At 45.2% G+C, this 17,257-nt stretch overlaps 1 protein-coding gene across 1 annotated transcript in view; it reads left to right on the top strand.

Moving 5' to 3' along the window:
• The window catches only part of LOC311230277 (CTTNBP2 N-terminal-like protein), a 37,414-nt gene extending 20,559 nt beyond the window's left edge, over positions 1-16,855 (top strand). The window contains exons 3-7 of the mRNA XM_084316500.1: positions 12,006-12,239; positions 12,945-13,052; positions 13,329-13,517; positions 13,636-13,806; positions 14,676-16,855. Of these exons, the coding sequence (XP_084172626.1) occupies positions 12,006-12,239; positions 12,945-13,052; positions 13,329-13,517; positions 13,636-13,806; positions 14,676-15,788 (1,815 nt within the window). The 3' untranslated portion in view covers positions 15,789-16,855. The remainder of the gene's footprint in view (positions 1-12,005; positions 12,240-12,944; positions 13,053-13,328; positions 13,518-13,635; positions 13,807-14,675) is intronic.
• The last annotated feature ends 402 nt before the right edge of the window (positions 16,856-17,257 follow it).

Raw genomic sequence — 17,257 nt, 5'->3', positions numbered from 1 at the left:
GAGGCAGCCTGTCACATCTTTTCACCTGCCAGCGCAGACTCTCATTGGCGAGGTGTAACGTGTGGGAGGCTCACACTACCCCCGCCATTTCCTGTCTCTGCTGTGCAGGCGTCCCCAACCGACCTGTAGGAGTCGCTGTCCACAACGTCCAGATTACCACCCATCAACTTCCACCCACTAACTCTGACAATTGAGTTAGTATGACGGCTGGCCCAAGCCGGAGGCAACGCCGACAGCCGGAGTCGAACTGCGTCTCTTGCGTTGGTGACCACTGCGCCACCCAGCCGCCCTCCGTCTTGTTATTCTTATATTATTTATTGTTGGTTTTATTTATTTATTACATTGATTGCCACATCTAAGAGCCAGTGTAGAAATGGCTTGATTGTACTTAAATGTTCACTCTGGTTGGATGCCAAACTTATTTTCGTTGTATTGTACTTGTGCTGTATGGTGACACAACATTTGAATCTAATCTAACCTCCTTTTGAGATCATTCGCAAATGCTTCTGTGAATAGCATGGTGGATGGCAATTCCAAACCTCGCCTTATAAGGAGCTGGCAGGGGGGGTGTCTGTATGCAAAATCAATCAACGAGAACGCACATTTCAGTTTAACTCATTGAGCGGCAAAAACGAGATATCTCGTTTTTTTCCCCTTTTTCCCTTTTTTGATTATTATTATTCTGGGCTAGTTTAGTGTGGGGCCCCCCACGCTGCAGCCAGAGCACTAGAGAGCAGCGACTTTTGGAGACTATTATGAAGAAGAGAAGAAGATCACACTTATGGATGATAACGTGCATTTTCACCAGACTACATTGGACTCAGCACTTCTGGTAAATCATAAAAATACTATAGTCAAACCAGCCGAGGAGGTAGCATTATTTGTCGCAGAGTTGAGAGCTCCCCAGACTACTACAGCCAACTAACGTTCGGCAATGGCGACCGCCTAGAGCAGGGGTTATCAAACTTTTTCATACTGCGATCCCATTTTATTTTGGAATTTTTTTGGCGACCCCACACGTGTATCGCGTAATTTCAACATGGAAATAATGAATATCAAAATAAAAGCACACGTTGTTGGAACTTGATCATCCATATTTATTAGCAAATGTGCTTGTACATTTGAACATAGTTCCATGATACATGGCTGTGTTGTGCTGAGAAAGAGGCGCAGATCCGTTTCTACTCTGAGGCGAGATCTGTATTTATTTTTTATTAATGTCAGAGCCGAGAATCCCGCTTCACAGAGGTATGTTGATGCAAACGGGACAAGCTTTCTCAGCGCAGCATTACACAGCACTGGGTAGTCGTTCCGGATTGATATCCAAAACTTTGCGAGGGCCTGTCCAGTGAACTTGACTTTCAGTAGCTCGTCACAAGAAAGATTGATCAACGCCTCCTGCTCAGACAGTGGGAGGCCTGTTGCATCATGCGCAATGAACAGGATCTTGGATCCAGTTGTTCAAATTGTCCGTGCTCTTTCTTTCTGGGAAATAATTCCGAAATTGATCAATGAGCCCTTCTATGAGTTACAGATGATGGGCTTCAAATAATTTTGTGCTACATTATGTTCCTCCAAAACAGGGTACAGGGCAACCAAAAGCTCTCTGCAAGTGTGTGGGATTTCCCAGTCTTTGCGATCCAATTGGCAACAATAAACAAAGCATATGTAGTCCTTTTTCGTTGACTGTTGTTGCAGTTTTTAGCACAGTTTTCTCTGCTCTAAACCCGTAGTTTTATTTCTGAAAGAAAGCTAACGGTTCCGTTTTAAATTCAGGATACTTAGTTTCCAAGTGCCGCTGTAGTTTACTTGGTTTAAAGCTCTCGTTAGCAAGGATCTTGTAACACAAAATGCACTGTGGTCTCGGGTCATCTTCTTGGCCAGTCCAAGTAAATCCATATGCCAAGTATTTAGGATCATAACTTCTTTTACTCCGTTTCATAGTAGTGCTGCTATCGCTACTACTAAAGTCTGCCTTTCTCTTGCCAGCATTTGGAACACACACACGTGACGCGCCGCATCTGAGTACACATTGACTCACAAAAGACCAGATGATATACCTGCGCAGGGCTCGCGCATGCACTTCGCAGCACTTTGCGCTCCTCTGACTCACAAAAGACCAGACGTGGCCTCAGTGATTATACCTGCGCAGGATGTATGAGATGTGTATTGAAATACTGTTTCTCCGTTGATGCAGGGGCGAGACATGGCAAATACACACAGCGGCCAGCTGAAAAATTCTATCCGAGTTGGGATCGTGGATTTTCGCTTGATCTTTTTTTTTGCCAATGCGCTGTCACCTACCCGCGACCCCAATTTGGGTCGCGACCCGTAGTTTGAGAACCGCTGGCCTAGAGCGAACTATTGGAGATTATTTTGAGGAGGACAAATGGTGACGATCCATCCATAACATAAGGTATTTTCAAACAGGCTGTTTGGATGTACGTTCCTGGATGTAACGTTACCCTGGTGTTGCTAACGGGCCAACTAACATTATATTTATTGATGCTGTTCTGACCTAAGAAGAGTGGACAGGGTTTTGGTGGACCTGCTGACAAAAGGTAACATCTATTTTACCAAACCCCCATCATAAAACATGCCTTTATAATTTGTAATCCCAGCGTAGAAACATTCCATATAGTCGTGTTTACCTTTGACCTGGAAATAATATAGGTTTCAGGCGAACAACCCGCACGAAAATACGCATGCTGCACAAAACACGTCATAACTCGCGTTCCAGAAAAACGAGACTGGATTATTTTGAAACGGGATGAATAGCATGGGATAGCGCACGAACAAAGGCATGTAGAAATAAAAAATGTTTCCCCTGTTGGAGTATAAATAGTGTCTGTCAAATTAGCCATACTATTGTCTCCATAGCTATAATATAGAATATACGATGGGTCTGCAAACATCGTGAAAATGGTCAAAAAAGCTGGCTCCAAGGAGTAAAGATGTAAAAACAGCGTGGCAGTCAAAGAGTTAAGAATGAATGACTTATTTCATTCAGCGGAGCACAGCTGCGAACGTTTCCCCCCACTTACGTAGACCGTTTCACACGTTCAGGAATCCGGAGGAGGATTTCCGTAAATCTGTTGGTATTAAATTTTTACCAAGATATTTACCAAGGCAACACATTCGAGAATGAGGACCAGGGTGAACAAGCCAGTGCCTGTCCTCACATTATTCCCAGACAACCAGCCCCGACCTATTGTGCAAAAACAATAAATAAGCTGAAAATGTTGACACACATCAGAGACTATAGCAGGCCTACTGATCTGCACGATACATGAAGCGTGATATGTTGGTAGATGAAGCGTTCCTCGTGATTCTGAGCCAATCAAGCGTGGGGAAAAACTGGGATGTAGACAGCTACTACTCATTTTTTTTTATCCACTTTTTCTCCCATTTTCTATATTTTCTCCCATCCCAATTTCGTATCATCCAATTCAACCCTCCCCTGTCACGAACGCTGTTTCTTGCCTCCCACAAGCCGGCTGCAATGTGGACTAAGTCATACATAGCACAAGTCCCCTCCGGTACTTGAGGTAACAGCAGTCGCATCTTTTCACCTGCGCAGCTCGATCTCTCAGTGGCGAGGAGTAACCCGTGGGAGGCTCACGCTGCCCCAGACACTTCCTGATTCTACTGCGCAGGCGCACCAACCGACCTGTAGGAGTCGCTGTCCACAACGCCCGATCCCCACCCATCAGTTTCCCACCCCTAATACGGCCAATGTGTATTAGTATGAACGACCAGCTAAACTGAAAGCAAATGTGGAGCGCTGGGCTCGAACTGACGAGCCCAGCGTCTCCAGCATTTCGTGGCGAGCGCCTTGCCCACTACGCCACGTAGCCGCCCGACAGCTACTACTCATAAAAGTTTAAGCAAAGCACAATGGCAGGTGAACATTATTCCCATCGATCATTCATATTTGTTCAAAACCATGCCTGTTGGACACAATGACAACCACTAAAGTGCAAGGCAATAGGGAGGTGTCGTCTGACGTCACTGGTTGTTCCACCCTTATAGGGATTTATCATTGGGAAAATGGATTATCGGCTATTGTAACAATTCTGCCGCATGGAAATTGAAAGGCTTTCCATTTTTGCACAAAATTAGTTCCCTTCTATCACTAACATTGTTTAAGCATTTTTGGTTGAAATAAAATGTGGTGATTTGTTTATGATTATTTGCGAATATTTTCATGTTGAGCTATAGATTGTGGATGAATAAGCACAGAAAGGTACACAATGCAAATGTTAATGCTTTATTTGTTTTAAAACGAGACGATTTAGAAATGGGTAATGGGGAAATACATTGCATGGTTGGACAGAGGGTGTAACATGAAAAACGGCAATGACGTAACCACTACACCGCCCTATGTCGGGTAGGCTATATGTGTGCCTTGCCTTCCACAAACAGATGCCTGATGCAGATCAATCAAGATAGTATGCAGCATAGACTATAATAGCTTCTAGTGAGAGTAAGATGGATACTCACCTGAGAAAACGAATGAAATTATATCAAATATGACCTTGAACTGAACAACATCGAATTGAACAAAGTCGAATGTGCTAAGCCTAGCATAAATGAATGAATGCAGATATGAATGATTTCTACAAACACATTTCAAACCAATGCAATGTAGATGATGTTATCTCTTATTCTACTCTTCTCCTGAAAACCCGCCCCTTTAGCTTCCTCTGCGGTGAGCGCAGCTCTGATTGGCCCATGTGAAACCCTCATCAGCGCAGAGCTTGTAAAGTGGATGGCTTCCCCGGCTGCTGTAGCAGAGGCTTCTACTACTTTTAGTTTATTTGAGGTTTGTGGAACAGTGACCTGGGCAGAAGCTAGGTCTAAGCTAGGCAGCTGTTGCAGTTAGTTGAGGTATAATGTTTGTGTGCAGCATGGTACATTAGTGGAGGTCTGAGTGGCCGAGGGACAGTGGAGTTAGCTGTTAATCATTAGTCACGTCAGGAATGTGTTTCATGTCCACCCACCCCTCCTTTCACTCCCTCCACCTTCCTAGGACCACTGGAGGATGATGGAGAGGCAAGGCAAACAGCCTCCCTTTGTGCTACGGATGTGCAAGTGGGTGTATTTTTGCGTGTGGGTGTGTGTGTTTGGGGTGTGTGCGTTTGGGGGGGGGGGGGCAGAGACAGAGAGACAAGACAGACAACGTCTGTGTGTTTGGGGGAGGTTGGGGGGGAAGAGAAAAGAGAGAGAAAAGACAAAGTGTGTGTGTGCGAGCATACTAAGAGCACACTGTAAGTGTAGGTGTGCACACTTGCTGCAGTGCCGTTTTAACAGGGTTAAATATATAATATACTGTATATATGGGCGGCTGGGTGGCGCAGCGGACATTGCGCTCATCACCAACGCAAGAGACACCGGGTTCAACTCCGGCTGTCGGCGTTGCCTCCGGCTTGGGCCAGCCGTCATACTATCTCAATTGGCAGAGGTAGCGGGTGGAAGTCGATGGGTGGTAATCTGGACGTTGTGGACAGCGACTCCTACAGGTCGGTTGGGGACGCCTGCACAGCAGAGACAGGAAATGGCGGGGGTAGTGTGAGCCTCGCACACGTTACACCTCGCCAATGAGAGTCCGCGCTGGCAGGTGAAAAGATGTGACAGGCTGCCTCCTCGTGTACCGGAGGGGACACGTGATGCAAGGCTTCTATCCTCCCTACAACCGGCCAGTGGGGGGCATATGCGAGCAACGTTCAAGACAGGGGAGGGAAGAATTAGCACAATGGAATTGGGATGGGAGAAAAATAGAAGAAAAAGTGGATCAAAAAAATATTATATACTGTATATATTTAATAAATTCTGGAAAAATATAACTGTTCATTTTCCAGACGTGGAAACGCATTGGAACTGGATGTGAGATTTTGGGAACGTGCCGTTTAGGATAGTAAGATCAATCCACTAGTGTTCACTGGATCACACACACAGCACCCTAGTGGCAGCACAGGGTGGTCACTAAGCACCAAACTATGGCCACATTTGAGAGGCATTTTTTTATTCTCTGGGGAGTTCCGTGCTTTTCCTGTTTCACCCCCGCACCCCTATTTGATCTGCCTCTGCGTCGTCCCCAAGCGGGCCGGATCAAAATTGACAACAACAAGGATTCACAGCTGCAACCGCTCCTTTAGTGCTGTAGGTCAGCGTTCAACAAACTATTTCATGTAAAAAAACTAGCTTCTCTCAGGGGTCTCCATCTAAGAAGAGTTTTTCCGTTACCGGCGGCCTACAAACTATTATTTCAGAGTTCCATGCTTGCCGGGGTCGACAGTGGCTCAGGAGGTAGTGCAGTCGTCTGGCAATCCGGAGGTTCCCGGTTCCATTCCCGCTCCTCCTGGGCAGCGTGTCGATGTGTCCTTGAGCAAGACACTTAACCCCTAATTGCTCCCGATGAGCAGGTTGGCACCTTGCATGGTTGCCTCCGCCGTCGGTGTGTGAAAACTGTGAATGGGTAATATGTAAGTAACAAATTGTAAAGCGCTTTGGATAAAAGCGCTATATAAAAAAGCAGCCATTTACCATTTACCATTTGTCTAAATGGCACTGAAGTAATACTGTTTCTCATTTTACTGGGGAACCTACCCAACCTGGCTTCCTTGCTTTGGGAACCAGTGCACTATATGAAAAAGCCTTCAGTACGATCCGAGTATGGACTGCATTTCGATGACTTGGTCTCCAACCATCCATTCCGAGTTTCTTCAGGGCGACAGTGACTCAGGAGATAAAGCGGTTGTCTGGTAATCGGAAGGTCCCTGGTTAGATTCTGGCTCCTCCCGGGCGGCATGTCGAAGTGTCCTTGAGCAAGACACCTGACCCCTAACTGCTCCCCATCGAGCAGGTCGGCACCTCGCATAGTGAACCTCCGCCGTCTGTGTGTGAATGTGAGGCATAAGTTGTAATTCGCTTTGGATAAAAGTGCTATATAGATGCGGTCCATTTACCATTTTTTAAGTTTTCAGGGACGTGTGAGGGAGAGGAAGGACTCATTTGATTTGTTAAAGCCAACCTCGAGGCAAATTCAATTGGATGCAGCGTGTTCAAGTTCAATTACGCTGAATTCAGTAGATTATGCCTTCAATCTAAAGAAATGTCCCTTCATGCCTCCCTATTTCCTTTCCTGCTGGTATCCCAGTCAGATGAATCTCTCTTCCAATGCTGTAACTAGTAGTCGAGAAGCTGTGACTTCACTATTCAATGGTGACAAGACCTACACGGTAGGAGGGCCTCCTCTGTATGTAGGAGCGGTTGGCCTGTATATACCTGCCTATATTCAAGATGCAAGATTGTTTATTGTCATGTGCACAGTTATACAAGTGAGTGCTAAAAAATAAGGTAGAAATAGATTCTTTTTTTTTAAGGATATAAGATATATACAAGGCACAGTGTGTAACATTGCACGTTCCGATCCAGTGTTTACAATATAAAATGGAGGTGACAATGGGTCATAGCAGCAGTTAAAAGTGTCTTTAGTGATTCACAGTTCGGGGGAAGGGTGACAGTGAGGTCACAGCAGCAGTCAGGTCAGAGTGTCTGCCTGGCACAAAAGAGGTATATCCTCTGTATGTAGGGGCGGTTGGCCTGTATATACCTGCCTATATCCTCTGTATGTAGGGGCAGTTGGCCTGTATATACCTGCCTATATCCTCTGTATGTAGGGGCGGTTGGCCTGTATATACCTGCCTATATCCTCTGTATGTAGGGGCGGTTGGCCTGTATATACCTGCCTATATCCTCTGTATGTAGGGGCAGTTGGCCTGTATATACCTGCCTATATCCTCTGTATGTAGGGGCGGTTGGCCTGTATATACCTGCCTATATCCTCTGTATGTAGGGGCGGTTGGCCTGTATATACCTGCCTATATCCTCTGTATGTAGGGGCGGTTGGCCTGTATATACCTGCCTATATCCTCTGTATGTAGGGGCGGTTGGCCTGTATATACCTGCCTATATCCTCTGTATGTAGGGGCGGTTGGCCTGTATATACCTGCCTATATCCTCTGTATGTAGGGGCGGTTGGCCTGTATATACCTGCCTATATCCTCTGTATGTAGGGGCGGTTGGCCTGTATATACCTGCCTATATCCTCTGTATGTAGGGGCGGTTGGCCTGTATATACCTGCCTATATCCTCTGTATGTAGGGGCGGTTGGCCTGTATATACCTGCCTATATCCTCTGTATGTAGGGGCGGTTGGCCTGTATATACCTGCCTATATCCTCTGTATGTAGGGGCGGTTGGCCTGTATATACCTGTCTATAGCCTCTGTATGTAGGGGCGGTTGGCCTGTATATACCTGTCTATATCCTCTGTATGTAGGGGCAGTTGGCCTGTATATACTTGCCTATATCTTCAGGTTACCTCCGGCTCCTGCGGTCCTCAGGGTATATCAGTCCTCACCATGCCGGGAAGGATACCGTCCGCTCTAATCTCTTGATCCTCTTTTCTTGAGACCTAACTAAGGAGCCTCGTCGCCAGCTAGCCTCGTGACCCTCTCACTGCATTGCCTTTCCACAGCGCGGCCCAAAGGCAACGTCTAAACCTGCTGTCGGTGGCCTCACAGCCCCTTTATGTATCTGTTCCGATGTCGTGAGTTAAACAGAGACCAGACCCGTCTGCCTTCGCCCAGGACTAGTCTTTTAGCAGCTGTCCCGCGAAAGACGGACACCATCTGTCGCTTCCTCCTGCAGCACTTCTTCCATTTCTTCTCTTTTCATTTTTCCTCTTTCTTCTTCAATTCTTTATTTCTCCCTCTCTATTTCTGTCTATGTAAAAACTCTCTCTCTCTCTTTCTCCCTCTCTCCCTACCTACCTCTCTCGCCCCACCTCCACGTCAGTCCTCCCCCCTTCCCATTCTGTAGCGTGGCTGATGTTGATCTTGGCATGTAGTATTCTGGAGCTGCATCTCATTTCCTGTTTGGAGGGCAGCTAAGGGAGGATTCCTGTAGCCCTACGGGGAGGGAAACGACTCATGTAGAGACTGAAACCATGACAGCCTGGGATTATAGTCTGCAAGGTAGCTGTGGAGGACTCTCGTTAGATCCCAGCATTAAAGAAAACCAATGAGCCTTGATATTTAACACTTTTATTCATATTGTCAAAGCACATCTCGTTCACACTGCAAGGTGAATGATATAGGTACCCATTAATAGGCTAGTGACAATGCCCCCAAAATCTTGAGATACCCCTACCAGAGGTACAACAAAACACAACAAAGTGTTTCCACATCTCTAAATTCTCCCATATATGAAATGGATTATTGTATGAAAATACAATACGCCCTTTTTACACACCAAACCAAAAAAAGAGCTAAAATAAAGCCTGGGAGTTGAGACATATGAACTCATATAGATTAATTATACAAGCTGAGCTCTGAGCGCTTTTAAACTTAACATGCTAGTAGTCAGGATATTCCCTCACCTAATATTGATAATATTGATTCATATAGGAAATATAAGCCTACAAATTAATATCTATGCAGAATGTACTCATTCATGTAAGCATTCATAGTCAGGGAATTACATTATTAAATGCATGAGGTGTCCCAAACCAAAGTAAATGAAACATTGACAAATGATGGCTCCAATCTAACGCCAGGGGTGAGAAGAATACTGACACCTTCAACTCAAGTAAAAGTAATGATACTACAGAGAAAATTCACTTGTTCCCATCTTGCTTTGCCTATTGGACCTTCTGTGTGTGCATACTGGCTCACACTGAATGACATACACCAATCACCTGCCAGGACTCCACCCTTCACCTGCTATAATAGTTGTCAAACGCTGGAAATCACCCTCCCCATTCCACGCATTACTTTGCACCACACATGAATTCATCATCTTCAATGGTGACTTCAAGAGAGTGAAGAGTGATGTAGAGACGTCCCAGCGGCTCTTTTCTGGGCCAAAGTGGTCCTTAACCCTGGCAATCTCCATCTCCGCTGCCTGGTGTGCCTAGATGAGCCCACATGCCTTGGCATCTAGGCACACCAGATAGAATTTCCACGTTGTGTGCCAGGAGATCCAGAGCGCCCATGGCTCGGTCTCCTGTACTCCGATGAGTGGCTCCAACATTCATCGGAATGTTACCATCCAGGAGGAGCAAGACGACATGGCCGACTCCCCTGGCTCTCTAGCTTATCCGCCTCTGCTGCATCGCCAATGAGACAGCTGTGAGCTGACTTCCCAGAGCTGATCAAGGCTGCTGCGTTGACGGTGAAGGGGATTCTCCTTCCAGTGCCCCGCTTGGCCCAGAGCCAAGATCTCATGGGGATAAACGTGCTGGTTAGAGCCGACCTGCCATATAACAATGTCTATCTATTTAACCATTTTTGCAGTCAAATATTTTCCAATATGGGAGACCTTGATTTTATTTAATTTTATTCATGGAAAATTGCAATACTAAAGAATCCAAAGTATGACATAAAGTGTGAACACTTAATTCCATCATGGTCCCAAAGATGTTTAAAAACAAACAGACAAACATATAACATGTAATCACTAAATAATCACCCACATTCACTATGTGCCAATGACCTATACCTGGGTACCACCATTGGTCACCTACCTCCCATGGCTAAGCGATGGTATTGTCTGCGAGTCATGTTTTGACCCTCCTTTTAAAAAGAGGTTGGCTAGCTATGCTCTTTATCTGTGACGGCAGCCTATTCCAATTTGCCGCTCCACTGAACTTATTGGCGCTCTTGCCCAGGTTTGTTTTTATACCTTAGAGATGAGTAAAAACAATGTTGTGTTTTGTTATGCCTCCAGTAGGGGTATCTCTAAAACGACAGCCCTTTTTGACAGTTTGTCACGATGGGTACACTTTTTTAAATTTTTTTATTATTTTTAAATTATTTTAACCCAGGCTCTATTTAATTAAATTGTCTGGCATGATGTTGACTAGTACAGGCCATCATTTCCCTGATTGCTTTAGTATTGATACACTTGGCACTGTGCTGCGTCCTCTCAACAGGCTTCAATCCAATCCAATGGGGAAAGTGTCTTAGCCTTCAACAAACCATGATACGTCATACGTGTCCTTTTTCAGAATCTCATAGATGTGTTGTCAATGTGTTCTACTGTGGACATGGTTGAAAACCGTACATTGTATCAAACATTATAAAGAGTTTCCTAGGCCTTGTCCAAGGAACATGAATAAATGGGCAACTTGTCCCCAACTGCTCCTGATGAGCAGGTTGGCACGTTACACGGTTGCCTCCGCCATTGGTGTGTGAATGTGTGAGTGAATGGGTGAATGTGAGAGATGAGTTGTAAAGCACTTTGGATAAAAGCGCTATATAAATAGCGAGGGATATGACTTGTATTGGCATCTGTTTCTGTACAAGGAAATGATTGGTGATCTCCCTACATCACTTCATTACTGGACTGGAACTCTGGATCTCATCACACTCTCTCTGGTGATTGGCTTTTATACACTTACGGTCCCCAGAATTTGCACTGAATCAAGAAAACCTTTGTGCTTTTAGCTTCTGTGCCCCCGACACATGGAACGTTTTGCAATGCACTTTAAAACTCAATTCTTTAGTATCTATTGGTAAGTTTAAATCGTTAATAGCAAACCATTTCACTATATAATTTTAGTTTTTTGTTTTGCATATATTTGTTTTGTAATGTTTTAAATGTGTATGCTCATTTGAGTAGTGGAAAATGGGTAGGATTAAATAAGTGTATACTTCTTTCTACTCCTTTTCGAACATGTAAATTGAGTTATGTTTTATTTATTTATTTTATTTATTTATTTTTAGATCAATGATTTGTTTTAATTTTATATTGTTTGTATTTATTTACATGTTCGAAATAAAGATTTCAAAACAAATCAAATCAATTGCTTTTAAATATCTCTAAATGTTTAATTGATTGACTTTCTGTCTCAACAAACTAGCTGACTAACTACTTCCATAATTATACTGGCCCCCTCAACTCAATATCTCTCTCCTCTCCTTTGCTCTCCCCTCCCCAGGCCCAGCGTAAAGACGTGTACATCCAGGAGCGCTATGGTAGGTACGACCTCAGCGACCCCTTCCTGGCCCTGCAGAGGGACGGGGAGGCTGTGGGAGCTCAGACCAAGGACCCTGGGGCTGCTTCCTCCGCTTCCAACCCGCTGGTGGTTCTGAAGCTGGTGGTGAGCCACTGCAGGCGGATGCAGGAGAAGATGCTGTCCCAGCTGGCAGCAGCTGAGAGCAGGCACAGGAGGGTAGGTCAGGGGTGGAGGTCTGGGTGGGGCTCGGTGGTGGTGGATCTGAGTTTAGGCTTTAATGCCACAGAATGAAATCAGTTGTAAAGGCAAAACTTGTCAAACATTTTTAAGCCGTCCTTTAAAGTGCTGTTGATGATGTTTTTGAGCTACTTCAATTACTATCACAGTGTATATTTGACTCTACAAGAGTACATTCAAAGCTTTGGGCCCAAATACATACTGAGGTGACGTTGAATGCACTTTTATAGAGGCAAATAATATGCTGCAATTTCACCAAATTGTGGAAATGAATAAGCCAAACTAGAATTAGCATTATTATAATCCATTATTTATGGTGACACAATACTTGATGTACAGCATGACAAGGCATTTTAATTGCATCATTTACAACAATACATTGTTGTAAATTATGATTTCCATTGGATCTTCATTGGTGAAAACGCATCTAATAGTCAAGCATTCAGCTGTATCAGACTGGGTGCTGCTGGGTCCTGTGAGACTCTTTGAGTCTTCAAATGACCCCCCCCAAAAAAGAGAATCCTTTCAAAATGCAATTAATTTAGATGAGATCAACTGTGCTGCTGATTTTCATGATTTTTATTTACAGTGCACTAATAACTATTGCCTCAAAGGACTGAAATCAGATCACGTTTCTCATGTTTTCATTCCCGTTCCTCTGTCTCCCCCTTGTGTCGGCATCAGGTCATTACAGATTTGGAGGAGGAGAAGAGGAGACACGCAGAGGATACGGCGGAGGGCGATGATGTCACTTACATTCTGGAGAAGGAGAGGGAGCGCTTACTGCAACAGGTGCCCTGTCCTTATAGTGAGAATTACATCGCAAACAGTGGCACGAAACGTGACGGGTCAATGTATTAGTATTAGCGATTGATGAATAAGATAACATATTCCTTTATTGATCCCCTTGGGGAAATGCGGGCGTCATAGCAGCATGGGGGAGGGGGGAGAGGGGAGGTACAGGTATGGGCATGGTAATAGTAGATAGACATAAATATAGGAAATACAATTAGAAATACAATTAAATCTCAAAATTATCAATTACTAACATGGGCACTTTGATCGTAGCTGGAGTTCGAGCGAAGCCAGGTCCGTCGCCTGGAGAAGGAACAGAGAAGGATGACGGACCAGCTAGAAGAAGAACGAGCCCAACACAAGCAGTTGTCCTGTGCCCTGGCCAAGGAGTGTAAGTGGGCCAGCACCCACGCCCTGGAGGAGGGCCACAGGCTCACGGAGCTGGGCCGCAAGCTAGAGAAGGTAGTTTCTGTTAAGTATTGAAATCCCACATTCCATCTGTAGTAATGATGTAACATATTGGAGGCGTTTGTCTGCATCATCATATACGTGAGGTTGACTCAACTTCATTGTGACTCAGGAGCAGGAGGCCTCCCAGGCCCTCGGGGAGGAGCTGGTGGAGGAGGGGAGGAGAGCCCTGCGGATGGAGGCCCGGGTGGAGGAGCAGCTGGCTGAGTTCGACACCGAGAGGGAGCAGCTGCGCTCTCGGCTGAAGAGAGAGGAGGCTCACTGCTGCCAGCTTCAACAGCAGGTATGGACATTACTTATACAGTGCAAGTATGCGCTTTTATACACTTATACTCATACATAGGGGTGTAACGGTACACAAGAAACCACGGTTCGGTACGTACCTCGGTTTTCGAAGTCACGGTTCGGTACGGGTTTTCGGTACAGTGGGGGGAAGTTTGGCTTCCCATGTTCCACTCAGGGGTGATGTAGTGTGCAGTAACTAATTGTACTTGTAGGGCTGTCAACGAATATTCTATATTGAAATTAATAATCGACTTGTAAATATATTTTTAAATAATAATAATTATATTAGATTGTGGAAAAAACAGCCCCCGGTGGGCGGTCGTTAGTGGTTAACATACCGTTGTATTCGTTCGGTAAACTACACAGCCCTTCGGTACGGTACGGTACACACTGAAATGGTTCGGTTCGGTACGGACACGTGTACCTTTACACCCCTACTCATACACTGACTGCACGCCTACATTCGCATGTCTTTGATGTAAGTCTCTGTTGTCGATGTCCTTTACATTCTGTATGAATGGTTCCATCTGGTTGCTTTAATGTTTCTTGTTGCCATTTACCCATTTTGATAAATTAAGTTTCTCTTGTTTCATCATTTTCATTTTATCTCGGGTAGATGAACTGCAATATGGACAACAACAAAAACTATAATAAAGTGTGTTAATGTTTTTGCTGCTATTTGACAACGAAACGAGTTGAAGTATGTTGAATAAGCGAAGGAACGTAGATAGCACTGCGATTCACCATTTATTTACGTACTGTGCTGCAAATGAAATATTTACGTCTTCCTTGAATTATATAATATGTATCACAGGATTCTTTATTCATTCTCTTGATTAATTGGCCAAATGTCTCTTCTCATGTCAGGTAGAGGACCTGAGGCAGAAGCTGGAGACGGGGAAGACTGAGGCAGGAGTGAAGGAGGAGGGGAAGGTGTCCGTGGAGGGAGGCAGAAAGGAGGAGTGGCCAAAACGAGTACCTCTGGTTAAGACGAGAGGAGAGACGATCAAGATGGATAACATGGAGGAGGAGGCAAACCTCCCGATCGCCCAGCCTAACGTCAACGGACACCACTCCCCACTGGAGACCAACGGGCACCACGGCCCCAGTGAGGATCACTGTGCCTCATCAGAGAAGATCTGCTTGGAGAACGGGAACGACGACGGCAACTCTATCGCCCCTGCCTCCCTCGCCTCACCCTGCAGTACAGACCCTTCTACTCTGGCCTCCTCCCCCTGCTCCTCCCCTGTCCTCGCTAAGTGTCCCCCAGACAGTCCCAGACAGTCCTCCTACCAGGCGGGCATCAACCAGCGCTTCCATGCTGCACGCCACAGGTTTCAAGGCACCGCTGACCCAGAGCCCCAGCCCCAGCCCCAGCCCCAGCCCCAGCCCCAGCCCCAGCCCCAGCCCCAGCCCCAGCCCCAGCCCCAGCCCCAGCCCCAGCCCCAGCCCCAGCCCCAGCCCCAGCCCCAGCCCCAGTCCCAGTCCCAGCCCCAGCCCCAGTCCCAGGCCAGCCAGCCTGCTTCTCCTCAACCCCCCAAGGACCTCTCCCCCTCACCGAGCCCCTCTCCCGAGACCAGCCCGGTCAAACAGCTGGCCCGTAGCACCGTCACCCAAGTCCTCTCTCGCTTTACCACTGTTCAGCAGAGCGCCACCGCGGCCAAACTTCCCACGGCCAACAACTCGCCCTTCGGCACGGACTACCGCAGCCTGGCGGCAGCCCCCTTGTCTCCCGTCATTGGAAGGGCTTCGGGAGTTCTCCCCCAGGGGGTCCGCTCACCTACCATCCCCAGGGCGGACAGGGGTAACCCTCCACCCATCCCCCCTAAGAAGCCTGGCCTGGCACAGGCACCTCCGTCCCCTGCCCCGGTACCTAGGTCTTCCAGCCACTTCCCAGATGGCCCTCTCTCAGGCAGCTGCGGCCTCACCACCAGCCAAGAGGGAGTCAAAGAACTGGACATGGTGGTGTCTTCTAATTAACCGCTTCATTGATTTGTAAATTAATTAGCTAGCTGCTGTTCTGCCTGTCACTATGGTTTAAGTAAACCGTATGTAATCATATGATTTGAAGATATTGTCTTATCTTTACTTTCTGTGCTTATATAAGCAGAGACTCTTCTAAACACTGTTAATGTATTTATTTGATTTTATATGTAGTTTTATGATATGCACTATTAAAGTATTGCTTGTTTGATTGTTTAGCTTGCTGAGATAGCCTTGATAAGACAACACAGTTGATAGCTTTGGGTTTATGTCATAGGAAGGTTTTAAAATGTGCCAATAATGCTGGTCACACTGTAATGGTAATGGCTATTAGTACAACATACTTTTTAAAGAGGATAATTTTATTTAGTCAACCATAAACTACAAAAGTACTATGCTTCACACCTTCTCGTCAAATATAATCCTTCTCCTACCAGCCTTTGGATCACATGGACCAAATCGCCCCTGGGCCAATGTATATTGTTGCTACAAATGAGCATAGCAGTTTTTTTTTTTTATATATATATATATACAGTATATATATATATATGTAAGAATGTACAGTTTATTTTTTACACTTTTTTTTACGTTACAATTATTACATTAATTCATGACAAATTCCAATAACTCGATATGGTAGTGTGCTTTACTCTACACTATTGTATTGGTAGTGTGGGGTATGTTGGCAAAGTTATTTACTCGTATTACTTTAACAATACAGATTAAGGATAGACTGAAGTCTTAAGCAGGAGATTGTATCTTCTGGAAAACAGTAGGTACTAGGTACAGTATTATGGGCACTTACATTGTATGCAATCACTGTTGCTGCTTGGAGTGTGAATGCTGGATGACGTTTGTATTATTCCTTTTCTAACTTGAGAACATGTGGATATCTGCAAGAGGAGGTAAACATTATTGTTCACCCATTATTCTTTCATACAAACATATGGTACTGTAAATATTTTATAGTTACCTGTGACTATGATGATGCCCTATCATAATACAGTGTTTTCTTGTTTATCTTTTCTGTTGCAGATAATATTAAACGAGCTGAATAAATTCTTCATGAAAACGATTGTGTCCCTTATTTTTCCTCCTGGCAGGAACCAGGAGACACTGATGTGAGATCTGATTTGTGTTTTATTTGTCCTCTTGAAGGAACCAGGAGGCACTGATGTGAGATCTGATTTGTGTTTTATTTGTCCTCTTGAAGGAACCAGGAGGCACCGATGTGAGATCTGATTTGTGTTTTATTTGTCCTCTTGAAGGAACCAGGAGGCACCGATGTGAGATCTGATTTGTGTTTTATTTGTCCTCTTGAAGGAACCAGGAGGCACTGATGTGAGATCTGATTTGTGTTTTATTTGTCCTCTTGAAGGAACCAGGAGGCACTGATGTGAGATCTGATTTGTGTTTTATTTGTCCTCTTGAAGGAACCAGGAGGCACTGATGTGAGATCTGATTTG

Source organism: Notolepis coatsorum, assembly GCF_963971535.1.
Source record: "Notolepis coatsorum genome assembly, chromosome: 6".
Classification (NCBI taxonomy): domain Eukaryota; kingdom Metazoa; phylum Chordata; class Actinopteri; order Aulopiformes; family Paralepididae; genus Notolepis; species Notolepis coatsorum.
Note: the sequence above shows the minus strand (reverse complement) of the source record. Positions and strands in the feature narration are given on the sequence as shown.